We start from the raw sequence: 12,969 nt of genomic DNA on the forward strand, positions 1-12,969 counted from the left end.
TACATGCACAGTGAGACATACAAACAGCACAGTACACATCAGTGAAGATTTGCCGTGATTTGGAGTGAGGAAAGTCACACAAAGATGTTCTCTCGCCCTAGCTTGATGCTACCCTGGTAGAGAGTCTAACAAGCTAGGGCGAGAGAACAGTGTAGAAATCTCATCTTTGCGTGACTTTCCTAACTTCCAGTAAAGAGTTGACTACTATGTGTGCCATCCTAGCATCTCAGTCTCTCTCAAAACAGAATTTGCAATAAATTTCACAAATCCTGCTTCAGGCTTAACACCAGGAAAAAAGGCGTAGTTAAAAGTATGTGTTATGCTATCACACAGTGTGATAATGCCACTCGTTTTCATTGATCCCTCCCCAATTCTGCCCCTTTGAATAAATTTGCATTTGTGTTGTGATAAATACCTCAGGCATTAGGGCCATAATGCATTTTGATGAATGATGAATATCCCCAGCCTGATAGCTGGGGATATTCAGCAGCACAGCCACACCACTGCATATCCCCTTTAACAGGCCGATTCAGTAAAGTCCGCGGGAGAGCGGACGAGCGCCCGCTCTCCCAGCGCACGCACCGGCCCCTCGCCGGTGTGCGTGATGCAGTATTCAAATTAGGTGGCGCGGTAGAAACGGGGAAAAGGAGGCGCTAGGGACACTAGCGCGTCCCTAGCGCCTCCTTTTGACCCGGAGCGGCGGCTGTCAGCGGGTTTGACAGCCGACGCTCAATTTTGCCGGTGTCGGTTCTCGAGCCCGCTAACAGCCATGGGTTCGGAAACCGGACACCGGCAAAATTGAGCGTCCGGTTTTCGGCCCGACAGCCGCGGGCCAAATTCACATTTTTTTTTTTTTACTTTTTTTACTCTTCGGGACCTCCGACTTAATATCGCTATGATATTAAGTCGGAGGGTGCACAGAAAAGCAGTTTTTACTGCTTTTCTGTGCACTTTCCCGGTGCCGGAAGAAATTAGTGCTGACCTTTGGGTCGGCGCTAATTTCTGAAAGTAAAATGTGCGGCTTGGCTGCACATTTTGCTTTCTGAATCGCGCGCATACCTAATAGGGCCATCAACATGCATTTGCATGTTGATGGCCCTATTAGGTGCCGCGGGTTGGACGCGCGTTTTCCGCTCCTTACTGAATAAGGAGTAAGGGAAAACGCACGTCCAATAGCAGGCTAACAGTGCGCTCCATCGGAGCGCACTGTACTGTATTGGCCTGTAAGTTAGCCGGGTAAGTATATTCGTCTAACTTAACTATCAGCTCCACGGCTGAATATTGGCCCCCTGAAGTCTAATTATGTGTTTTTTACAGGATTGTTCTGGGAGGGGTGAGGTGGGGGTCATCAAGGTTGTTGAGTGTTTCAAAATCTCCAGAAGATGGGTTGGGATGCCAGGCTGGAAGCTCACTAGGGAGCCTAGTACTCTTGCACTAGCGCTACCCATTGCCCCTTCCCTATCAACAGGGGCCTCAGAATCCCTCTTGCTTCAGCAAGGAGTTGCCAGCATCATCCCATCCCCTGTTTCCAGTGGGCCCTTTGTGTATCCCCCATCAGCAGAGGGCTTCAGTCTCCAGCCCTCCCTTATCAGCACAGGGCCTCAAAATTAACCCCTCTTGTATCAGCAGATGCTTTCTCCCTCCTCTGTCAACCCCCTAGGGTGAGTATGATTGTGGCCTAAAGGGAGATATCAGTGAATCACAATTAATAATACACACAACAATTTTGAAATAAGGTGAAAAGCAGAGTCGCATGCAATTGGTAAGATGCTTGGATCGCTGTTTAATATTTTTATCAATGATCTACAAGGAAGGAGGAAACAGCAATATTGTCATTAATGACATCAAACTGTCAAACTATAAATATACTGCAAAGATTCACTGATTTTACAAAGGGATATAGAGGCGTGGCAGATGAAATTTAAGAAGGACTGGTGTCGGCCAGTGCACTAATGTAGGTAGGTTTTGTGTTGTGTAAGGTTTTGTTATGCTTTACTCTGTATGTTGATTGTAATTTGCTGGGATTGGTGGATCAGTGGAATAGAAATCGTGGAAATAAATAGGTGTGGTATGCCTTGATCTTCTTAACAATAACCATGAAAAAGATCTGGTCCATTAGTTGTTGATAAAGTAGGAATGATTTAAAAAAGCCGAGTAGCAGCAGCTGAGTACACAGAGGGCTGTGAGATAGTCTGACATGTAGATTTGATGGACCTCTAATCTTACTTCAACCATGTAGCTGCAGCATGTGGGATATTTTATGAAGCTGCATCTTCTACGAAGTACTGTTTATTAGCACCCGCAGGACATTATCTGTGAGTAAGATGCACATCGTACGTTCCACGTGGGCTGTCTTATATAGGCTACCGCACAAAGTCGGTTGGAATTGGTCGCGTCATTGTACAAAGCTTCTGTCCTGTGACGAAGGATTGACCCAAATGATTAGACATTTTGTCAATAGAGCTGCCTGCTGAAGGCTTTCATGTCTCATGGCCAATCTTTCTCGTCTGAATATGTTCAGCATAAAACTGGGGCAGATCCAGTGATGTGATACCAATTTTCTATCAAGGCATTCTCACCAGCTCAGCTGTGCTTCACTTGAAGGAATGCTTGGTTTTCATGCAATAATGTACCAAGGGTCCCTTCCAGTGTATCACTGTCAAAGCCTCAGCTCCTTCATCTCAGCAGATTCATGAGCTTATTTCATATTTCCTACTGATGACAGCGATTATTTTAGTAAGAGCCTATTGCCAACTGTGATTTAATTAAAGGGATGAATGAGCATTTTTTTAATCAGGAAAGCCGAAGCCCTACTATACTGAAAATAGAAAACAAATGTACCCGCCCACACAGACACTCCCAGCCCCAGCATCCCAGCAAAATAATAATGCCACCCCCTATTTACCAAAAATACATCACCACCTTGATAAAGTTTTATTACTCCTTGAATTTTCTAAGACAGGAGAAACCCTTAGAAGGAAACGCCCACAACCATCATGTCCCATAATGCTCAGCTTTGCAAAATTTAGGAGGGCAATTTTCCAACGTCTTTTCCCAAGATGAAACATCAGTTTACCTTTGGCATGGGTACCTTGACAATTGCCTTCCCTGCGTTGTGGGGTAAGTGCACACGTCATGCCAGGACACGCATCCTTTCACCTGCATTTAGTGGAGACGTTCCCGGCACTGTAGTCGGGGTCTATAGTTTCCAGGATCACCCCTGGAGCCCATTTTATATATCGAGGTTACATTCCAGACGAGGCCTTACCAGTGACCTGTTCCGAAGCATTCTCACCTCACTTTTTTCTTCTGGTTATGTCTCTCCCTATGCACCCAAGCATCCTTCTGGCTCTGGTCACTGCCTTGTCACACTGTTTTGCTACCTTGAGATCATCAGACACTATCACTCCATGGTCTCTCTCCTGGACAGTGTACATCAGCTCCACCTGCCCAAATGCATGACTGAGCTTTTTCAGATTGAGTCTTAACTGCCAAGTATAGGCCTACTCCTCAAGCTTTCTTAGATCCCTTCTCATTCTGTCTACTGTCTACTCTGCTGCAGAACTTAGTGTCATCTGCAAAAGGGCAGACTTATCCTTCTAACCAGGGGTGGTTCTATAATGAGGCAGGGTGAAACAGCCGCTTCAGGCGGCCGAATTTGAGGTGTCAAAAAAAATGCCCCTCTCAGAACCCTGCCTGCCCCTGCTGCGGCTGCCGACCTAAGCTGCCGGCGGCAGAAAAGAGGAGGGTTGCCACCAGCGGAGGCCAGGCCAGAGGCATGGAGGAGGGCTGCCGACCACGACTGAGGCAAGGCCAGCAGCATGGAGGAGGGAGGAGGGATGATGACGACTATGATGCCGGAGGCCAGGCCGGCAGTGTGGAGGAGGGACTATGACACCAGAGGCCAGGCCAGTGGCATGGAGGAGGGAGGAGGAACGACGCCAATGCCGCCAGAGGCCAGGTCGGCGGTGGCTGAAGGGAGGAGGGACATGGGGGTGGAGCGAGAGGGGGCGGGATGAGGGGGGCGGCGCAATCTCGTCCCTCGCCTCAGGCGGCAGATTGCCTCGAGCCGCCCCTGCTTCTAACTCCTTGGCAATATCATTCACAAAGATATTGAACAGACCTGGCCCCGGGACCAATCCCTGAGGCACTCCACTAATCACCTTTTTCTCATCAGTGATCCCATTTACCACTTTCCACTGTTGTCTATAACTCAACCGATTTGTAATTCATTCCACCACCTTGGGGCCTATCCCCAAGGCTGCGGTTTAGAGCTGAAATCCAAGTAAATAAACATCCGGTGCTTGCCCTTGATCTAATTTTTTGATCATCCAATCAAAAAAATCAATCAGATTTGTTTGGCATCTTCTCTCTCTGCTGCCGAATCCTTTCTGTCAGTAAAGTTTCCATTAACTTTCTCAACGTCGAGGTCAGGCTAACCATCCTGTAGTGCGCAACCCCCTCTCTGTTAGCATTTGTATGAAGCAGGACCACATCGGTCCTTCTCCAGCCACCCGGGACCACTCCCATCTCCCGAGATTTAGAGAACAGATCCTTCAGTTTCCTCAATATCCTAAGGCGCATCCTATCTAGCTCCTTGGCTTTGTCCACCCTCCGTTTTGCTAGATGTACCCTTGGCAACCAATATTGTTCCTTTTCCACTCCCTTTCTCTGTGAACACTGAGCATTTCTGCTTTTCCTCATCTCTCGATACAGATGGTTCCTCTTCTGCTCTCAGTCTTGCAATTGCTCTTTTACTTCTTTTGCTGATATACTTGGAAAAAGTCCTCTTTTTTTCCTTCCATATGCACTTTTGCCATCCTGTCTTCTTTTCCCGCCTTTTCTCAGCTGAACCAGATATTCTTCCGTGTTCTTGTTTTTGAGGTCCTTTTGACTTTTCCAGCCACCTGGTTAGTAGCTATGCTCCTACTTTTATCTACTTTCCTGCTCTTCCTATAGCTCCTTGGAGCGCAGCCCGCTCTTCTTCGGCCTCCCAACCTGCCATAGTCTCTTTAAGGTACTCACCCATTTTACCAAAGTCAGTAGTTTTGAAATTCAGGATTTTGAGCTTTGTGTGGCTTCTTTCTGTCTTGCAAAACATGCAGGGGTGGGGGAACATGAAATGCCATGGTTTAAATGCCAGAAGACTACCAGATGTATCAAAATCACTCAGCCACTGATATATCAAGGTGTCGGAGGCCTGGCAGGGCACCCATCAACCTATGGGCCACCCGGTCAGGTCATTCATCCACCTTGTGAGTAGGAAAATTATTTTGTTTTTTAGACTTTTAGTTAATGCGTATAGAAATGGCTCTAGACCAGCAGTCTTTACCAAAATCGAAAGTTAAGCCCAAGCCCAATGCGGCTGATCTTTTGCAATGTAATGCTTCTTCAGGGGCAAAACTTGTTTTCGCTGAAAAGCACTATGACCGTTGTCCGGAATCATTCTTCATCTGGACAGTCAAAAGTGTCTCACAGCCATCAGAATGGATTCATTGGCTCTTTGTCATTGTTAATTCTCTCTATCTTGGCCATTGTATCAAACCAAACCATTCTGTCTGATGATCACCGGTAGTCAAGTGGCCACCTACCTGTATATTAAGATGCTTCCTCCATTCAAATGGAGCAGATCCAGCACAGCTCCATTCCTCGTAAGCTCCATTTATCATTTGTCTGATCAGAACCCCTTGAAAAGAGTCACAAGCTCTAACCGAGTCTGCCAGTGATTGGACCCTCCAATTCCCATCTGGTAGATTAAAACCTCCCGCCAACAATGCCATCCTCTTCATTGCCACATTGTGTATATTTTCAACCAGTTCTCTGTCCAGTTCCTCTGCCTGTGAGGGAGCTCTGTAGACCGCACCAGGGTAGATGGATGTCCCCAGTACCTCCTCCTCTCCCCAGGTACCCTGCATTTCAATTGCTTTAAAATTATTTTTAACATAAAGGACTTCGCCAACCCTTTTTTTTCTGCCATCTTTGTCCTTCCTAAATACATTATAACCTGGAACGGTCACATCCTGTTCATGGAACTCACTGGACCACATCTCTGTGATTAGCAACAAGATTCAAAACCACCTGGACCATTACAGCTTGAACATTTGGGATTTGGTTGCATAAACTATCAGCATTTGTACTCCTAGCTTCCCGGCTGTTTCCTCTTGGCTTTACTTATTCTGTGCACAACCTCACACCTGCTGATTGCTCCTGGTAGACAAGAGAGCTCTTCGCTTTCTGGCTTTTCCCCACAGTCTCCCTTTGTTTGTTGGGCTGACAGCCCAAATCAATTGGCTTATGTTCACCATCCCCCCTCCCGCTTCTCTAGTTTAAACGCCTGTCAATATATGTTCTGCATTTGTCACTTAGGATCCTTTTTCCAGAGTCAGAGAGATGTAGGCCATTGTCAGAGTTTCACACTTTATTGTTTCATATATAGCCCCAGCCACCAATATATCTGAACCCTTCCTTGTGTTAGGCTTTGAGCTTGGTATTGAAGTCAGCGTGTACCACAAAACCTCTCCTCTCTCTCTCTTACCGTGAATAGGCAATACTTCTGAGAAAGTTATGAATCTCGCCAGCTGTCTTGTGTCCTAAGTTCTGATGCTCCCTCTGCACGACACCAACTCCTTTGCTAGCCGGGTCATTTATTCCAGGTGGATGATAACTTGGGTATCATGTGATGGGGACAGGCTGGCCAGTACCATTTTGAAAGATGATGTTGATTGGCTCAGAGCCTAGGGAGCACTCTGGGCCCCACGAGACCCCAAGGATCCCCATTGCCCACTGCCAGGGACTTCTTCTAAGGAAGGGGGGGAACTGGAGATTAGGGAAGAGCAGGGGGATAGGATAACTCCTATGGGGAGGGGGAGAGTTAAACTCCGAGAGGGGCGGGGGGGGGGGGAGAGTTGAATCCCGAGGGGGTGACTTGTGTTTAAAAGGGGAGAAGGTTTGGGTAGGGGGGGGGGGGCGGAGTGTTGCTGCATTTTGGAAACATTGATTTTCAAAATTGTTAACTTTTAAGCCACCTTTACAGGTGATGGGGGTATGGTCTTCTCAGACCCCCGGGGGGGGGGGGGGGGGGGGTGTTGGTTTTAGGCGGTCATGGCCCGTTAAATTTTGTGCAGAAGCATTGAGATGCTCATTAAAGTCCTGATGCTCCCACCGAAAAGTTATCTACAATGTCTTTTGTTAAATAACATGGCTTGCCTTATTTTTCCAAGCCATGTTATTGGATATGCATGAAATTTGCATTACTTGAGCTGCTTTGCGTGCATTTGAAAATGTAACGCATGCAAAGCAGCTCATTTCAATGGAGCTGGGGGTTTTGGGAAAATGTGTGGGTATATCACACAATAGACAGCATTTCTTGTATGTTCCACTCTTATCGCAGCTTAGTAAAAATATATCCCTGAGTTTCTACCTGGGGCAAGGGAGGACGAAGTGACTTACCTGTGATCATAAGGAGCACTAGTTGGCTTTAAACCTGATTCTCAGCCCGCTGCTCTAACCATTTGGTTATTCTTCCACATCATTAACTATTGGGGTATGGGCTAATGGGGGAAATAAAATGCAAGGGGAGGTGTCAGTATTTATTTATTTATTTATTTATTTATTTAAGTCTTTTCTATACCGTCGTTAAGTAGCTTCCGTCACAACAGTTTACAATAGGCACATAAAAATAAGGATGCTGAGACATTAATTTACATAAGTGCCATATCGGTCCGGTACATAGTTTTTTAAAATAAAATAATTGGAATGTGATACAATACTGTTCAGAGTTTTTTTTATTTTTTTCGGAATTAAAAGCAATGCTAACTTTATAAGTGTCACTTTATCTTTTAGTGATGGATGGTAAGACAAAGTAATATAAAAATAAAATACAGCTACACACGTATTGATTGTGATGGTGTGTGTTTGATTTTCATTTTCATTTGTTCCTACCTCGCACTTCGCCGGCTTCACTACTCCACCTACTCTCTTTGATAAGCTTGCTTAAATAGCCAGGTTTTTAGGTTTTTTCGAAAGGATTTGTTGTCACTTTGTAACCTTAACTCTAAAGGCCTGGTGTTCCACAGTATGGGTCCTGCCAGAGACAGAGTATGAAGAGAGCCTGGAGAGGAGAGTGCCAGGTGGAAGTCATCAGGAGAGTGTGGTATGGGTGGGCCTCAGGGGCTTTGGGGGCTTCCATATGAGGTCTCCTCTTTCTATCTCTTTGGGCATTTAAACCCAGGCTGCACCCGCACCTGCCGACCTTCCACACTCAGTTCCTCCTGTCAGCGTTTCACAGTTCAGCACTGCCCTCAGTCTCGGGCCGGGAAGGATCGGCTATCCCAGAGTCTTCTCTCTCCAGTGCTGAAATCGGGGGTTCTCCTTCTCCCGTGGTGCAGCATGTTCCCTTCCCTCTATATTAGTGGCTGGTTGTTAGCATCCTAGGCTGCCATTTCAGACCTCCTTGCTCTGGCGTTCGGCCAGCACTCAGTCAGTAGATAGAGGTCCTCCCTTGAAGGGCAGAGCTATGCGAATGCACCTCCCTGCCCTCCCTTTAGGGACTGTAGGTTCCTACATCTCTGTTCCTGTTCTTACTTTCTGTCATTCAGCAGCAGATCCAGATATGGCCTCCAGCCCAGACATTGTACAAGAGGTATGTACAGGGGATTCTCAGGGCTTACCCGCTTGGCTGACTGTACTCCACATTGCAGAGTCCTCTTTGTGCAGGGAAAGTGAGTGTCTGTGTGGGAGAGATTCCGATGTGACTGCGTGCAGCATCTCAGAGTCCTCGTCCCGCTGTCTAGGGGCTCTGCCTTGTCCCAAGGGAGAGTGACTGTGTGTGCGGTGCTCCACAGGGCGTCGCACCCCCTGGTGTGTGCCCTCTCCTTTCCTGCAGGAAAGTGACTATGTGTTAGAAGCAACATAGGCAGTTCCTCACTCTGCTGTATGCGTGCCCTGATAGGAGAGTGCTTGCGTGAGGAGTGTCACAGAGAGTCCCACACCCTGCTGTATGCGTGCCCTGATGGGAAGTTCCCGTGCGAGGAGTGTCACAGAGAGTCCCACACCCTGCTGTATGCGTGCCCTGATGGGAAGTTCCTGTGCGAGGAGTGTCACAGAGAGTCCCACACCCTGCTGTATGCGTGCCCTGATGGGAAGTTCCTGTGCGAGGAGTGTCACAGAGAGTCCCACACCCTGCTGTATGCGTGCCCTGATGGGAAGTTCCTGTGCGAGGAGTGTCACAGAGAGTCCTACACCCTGCTGTACCTGTGCCCCAACAGGGAGTGACTGTGCATGAGGTGCTTCTGCAGTTGGGCTCGATAATAACTGTTTGTGGAAAGATGAATTGCCCATGACCTCCTGGGAATTGAAAGTCTTTGCCTGTCACGTTGCTGAGCACTTTCACCCCCTTGCTCTCTCTCACCTGGCTTCCTTCTGTCCTGTCAGTCCCACACTTTTTCTCCAGGGAAATTATTTCCTTGGAAATGTTCTCTTTATTCTTTATTTAGTTGTTGCTGAGGTGCACAGGGCAATGATAATATCTCTGCATAAGACGTTGGCGAGACCTCACTTGGAGTATTATGCTCCGAAAAGTTATAGACAGGGTGGATGCAGTCCAGAGAAGGGCTATCAAAATGATGCAGGGTCTGCACCAAAAACCCTATGAGATGAGATCCAAGGACATAGATATATATAACCTTAGAGGCGGGGAGTGATGGGGAGAGAGAGAGAGAGAGAGTCAAAAACCCCAAAAGTGTAAATAATGCACAAGACAAAAACCTTTTCAGCGGAAAGAAAGTTCTGGAACAAGTGGCCATGCTGAAAGGCGGTAGACTCAAGATTAAGGTTAGGAATTGTTTCTCCACATTAAGGCTGGTTTATGCAAAGAGCGGCCTCCCAGGGGAGGTGGCGGCTGGGACAGATTTAGGCACAAGTTACAACTTAGGCCTTCACATTTTGAGGGGCTTCTAAATACAAAACAAATGACCACATTTTTGCTTAATACTCTGGGGCCTCTTCAAAGTGACGTAGTTTGGGGGCCTCGGCCTATCGTAATCCAGTCCTGGGTGGTGGAGGCACAGGGCAGTTGCAGAATTCAAGAATCCAGGGCCGGGCAGAGAGGATCTTTAGCTGACGGGGAAGCAGGAGCAAGGCTGGAGTGCAAATCCAGGTCTCGTCTTAGGAAAGGGAACTGCAGGCTGGATGGGCCGCCTTCTGCTCATTATCTTCCCTCGTGTTCTCTGTTCCTTTGTCGTTTTCCCTCAAGGCCATGGCGGAGGAGCACAGGCAGTGAACTTGTAATCTTTGCCGCTTTCAGGCTGTTCTCTCACACACGCCAGCACTCAGAAACGCTCCGGGGAGGAGAGAAATGTCACACTTACTGCCTTTCTTTCTTGCAGTTCTGTTTATTTTCTGGGGTGGGTAAATATTAATTCCCTGCATGGGTTTCGAACCTGGTTCCCCCCCCCCCCCCGCCCCGGCAGAGTTCCCAGAATGAATCCAGTTGCCTAGTTGATACCCCTGTCCCGTTCCTCATCCTGGGAGCAGACCTGCCCACTTGCTTTCCCCAGTTGAGAACCAACCATGCAGGGTTGTAGTGGAATTAACTGTGAGACCGGGACTTGGACCACTGGACCCCACTGTCCCTTGCCCCTCTGGCTTACACCTGGTTTGCAGCTGAGCGAGAGCAATTTACAAGTCCCCGGTGGGTGGGAAGGGACGGGTAAAGTCACGGCAAGGAGTGTTCGTGCAAGACCAGTGCTTTTTGCTCTCCCAGCTTGCAGGCAAGGGTCCTGCCCAAGCAGATTCTCTGGAGTTCACCTTGTGGAATTTGCACTCGCATCTGGGCATGGGTAGCCCTCCTGGCCACAACGCTTAGAGCAGCCTACATCACAAGTTTCCAGCAAATATGAATTGTTCTCTTTGTGTGATACCCTGGAGGGCTGGCTGGGAAGTGTATCCAGAAGAACAGGGCAGGAGAAAGATAGAAACATAATATACTTTGTTACCAGTTGATGGCCAGGGAAGCATCAATGTGCTGCGTAAGAACTATTCCCCCCCCCCCAAAACCTCGCCGGCCAAACTCCGGCTCCCGGGAGAGGTGGGGCCGGAGGAAGCAGGCCAAGCAGCCGACCGGCTGGAACTGACAGGACAGCGTGTGTCCTCCTCTCACTATGGCGGGGGTGGCCAGCTCTGGCTCTCAGGAGCCTCAGACGGGCCTGGTTTTCAGGATAGCCCCAACGAACAAGCGTGAGATAGATTTGCGATGAGCGGAGGCAGTGCATGCAAATCTGTCTCGTGCATACTTAGTGTGAATATCTTGAAAACCAGGCCTGTTTTTGCCTCTCCAGGACCCGAGTTGGCCACCCCGGCACTAGGGCATGAAGCATGTTATAGGAGAGGGCAGGCTGTGTGAAATGTCAACAATGTCCCTTTCCAAGCTTTCATTCATTCATTCTTTCTTTCTTTCCTTATGCGTTTTATATACCGTCATTCCAAAAGAAGATCACAACGGTTTACAAAAGCAACATTTGCATTATTGGTGCACACGACATCAGAACATGCAGCCTTCACGCTGTAAGTCAACACAACATCAAATCAAAACAAGCCACATTCACATTGTAAATCAGCACAATATCAAAACATGTTAGCTGCATTGTTCAATAGTAATTCATGATGAATTAGGTTCTTTTAGGTAATCTACATGAGGTAGCCAGTGAGATGTCTTAACATTTCTGTAAGTCTCTTAATAACTGTCAATCGTTCATTAATCCAAATCTATGTAATTTACTACACTTGTAAATTTTATAATAGATCACACGCTTTTTTGAACAGCCATGTATTCAGTTCGCATTTGAAGCTCTTTTTTTTCTCAGTGGTGAGAAGTAACTCCTCAGGTAGGGAGTTCCATAGCTTGGGGCCTGCTATAGAGAACATAGGATCTCTTATTTGCATTAGATGAGTATCCCGTGGCGTGGGTACTGTTAATAGTCCTTTGTTTTGTGATCTAAGTGTTCGTTGTGATGTGCATGGTTGGAGAGTTACGCCTAATAAGCAGGATTTACTATCACTGATTATGTTGAAGATGAGTGTTAGTATTCTGTAGTGTATTCTTGCTTGTACTGGTAGCCAGTGAAGATCTGTTAGTGCAGGGGTGATGTGGTCAAATTTCCCTTTCCCTAGCAGTAGTCTAGCAGAGGCATTTTGTAGTAGCTGCAATGGTTTCAGTTGTCCTGAGGTTAGGCCTAGTAATAGTGAGTTGCAGTAATCTTAGTGTTTGTAAAACGGTTTGGAAGTCCTGCAATGTTAGGAGAGGCTTTAATCAGTGTAAGATTCGTAGCTTGGAGTATCCTGTTTTAATTAATTTGTTTATGTGCTTTTTCATTGTGATGTTCTCATCGATTTGTATTCCTAGATCCTGTACTTGTTCAGAGGGTGTGATGAGGAAGTTACCCAGGTCTAGGGGTGAGGTTTATTTATGGATTGGTTTCTCCTTAAGAACATAAGAACATGCCATACTGGGTCAGACCAAGGGTCCATCAAGCCCAGCATCCAGTTTCCAACAGTGGCCAATCCAGGCCATAAGAATCTGGCAAGTACCCAAACACTAAGAAGATCCCATGCTACTGATGCAATTAATAGCAGTGGCTATTTTCTAAGTCAATTTGATTAATAGCAAGTAATGGACTTCTCCTCCAAGAACTTATCCAATCCTTTTTTAAACACAGCTATACTAACTGCACTAACCACATCCCCTGGCAACAAATTGTGCATTGAGTGAAAAAGAACTTTCTCCGATTAATTTTAAATGTGCTATATTCTAACTTCATGGAGTGCCCCCTAATCCTTCTATTATCTGAAACAGTAAATAATCGATTCACTTTTACCCATTCTAGACCTCTCATGATTTTAAACATCTCTATCATATCCCCCCCTCAGCTGTCTCTTCTCCAAGCTGAACAGACCTAACCTCTTTAGTCTTTC

General features: G+C 47.0%; 1 protein-coding gene across 4 annotated transcripts in view; it reads left to right on the top strand.

Moving 5' to 3' along the window:
- The window catches only part of LOC115097274 (septin-4-like), a 128,351-nt gene that overhangs the window by 22,515 nt on the left and 92,867 nt on the right, over positions 1 to 12,969 (top strand). The window contains exon 1 of one of the 4 annotated variants that reach the window (XM_029612942.1): positions 8,549 to 8,641. The exons of the other annotated variants lie outside the window; for them this stretch is intronic. Within the exon in view, the coding sequence (XP_029468802.1) occupies positions 8,612 to 8,641 (30 nt within the window). The 5' untranslated portion in view covers positions 8,549 to 8,611. Of the gene's footprint in view, positions 1 to 8,548; positions 8,642 to 12,969 lie in introns of those variants that run through there. 4 annotated transcript variants of the gene reach the window in all.

This window comes from Rhinatrema bivittatum, chromosome 8, assembly GCF_901001135.1.
Source record: "Rhinatrema bivittatum chromosome 8, aRhiBiv1.1, whole genome shotgun sequence".
NCBI classification, from domain to species: domain Eukaryota; kingdom Metazoa; phylum Chordata; class Amphibia; order Gymnophiona; family Rhinatrematidae; genus Rhinatrema; species Rhinatrema bivittatum.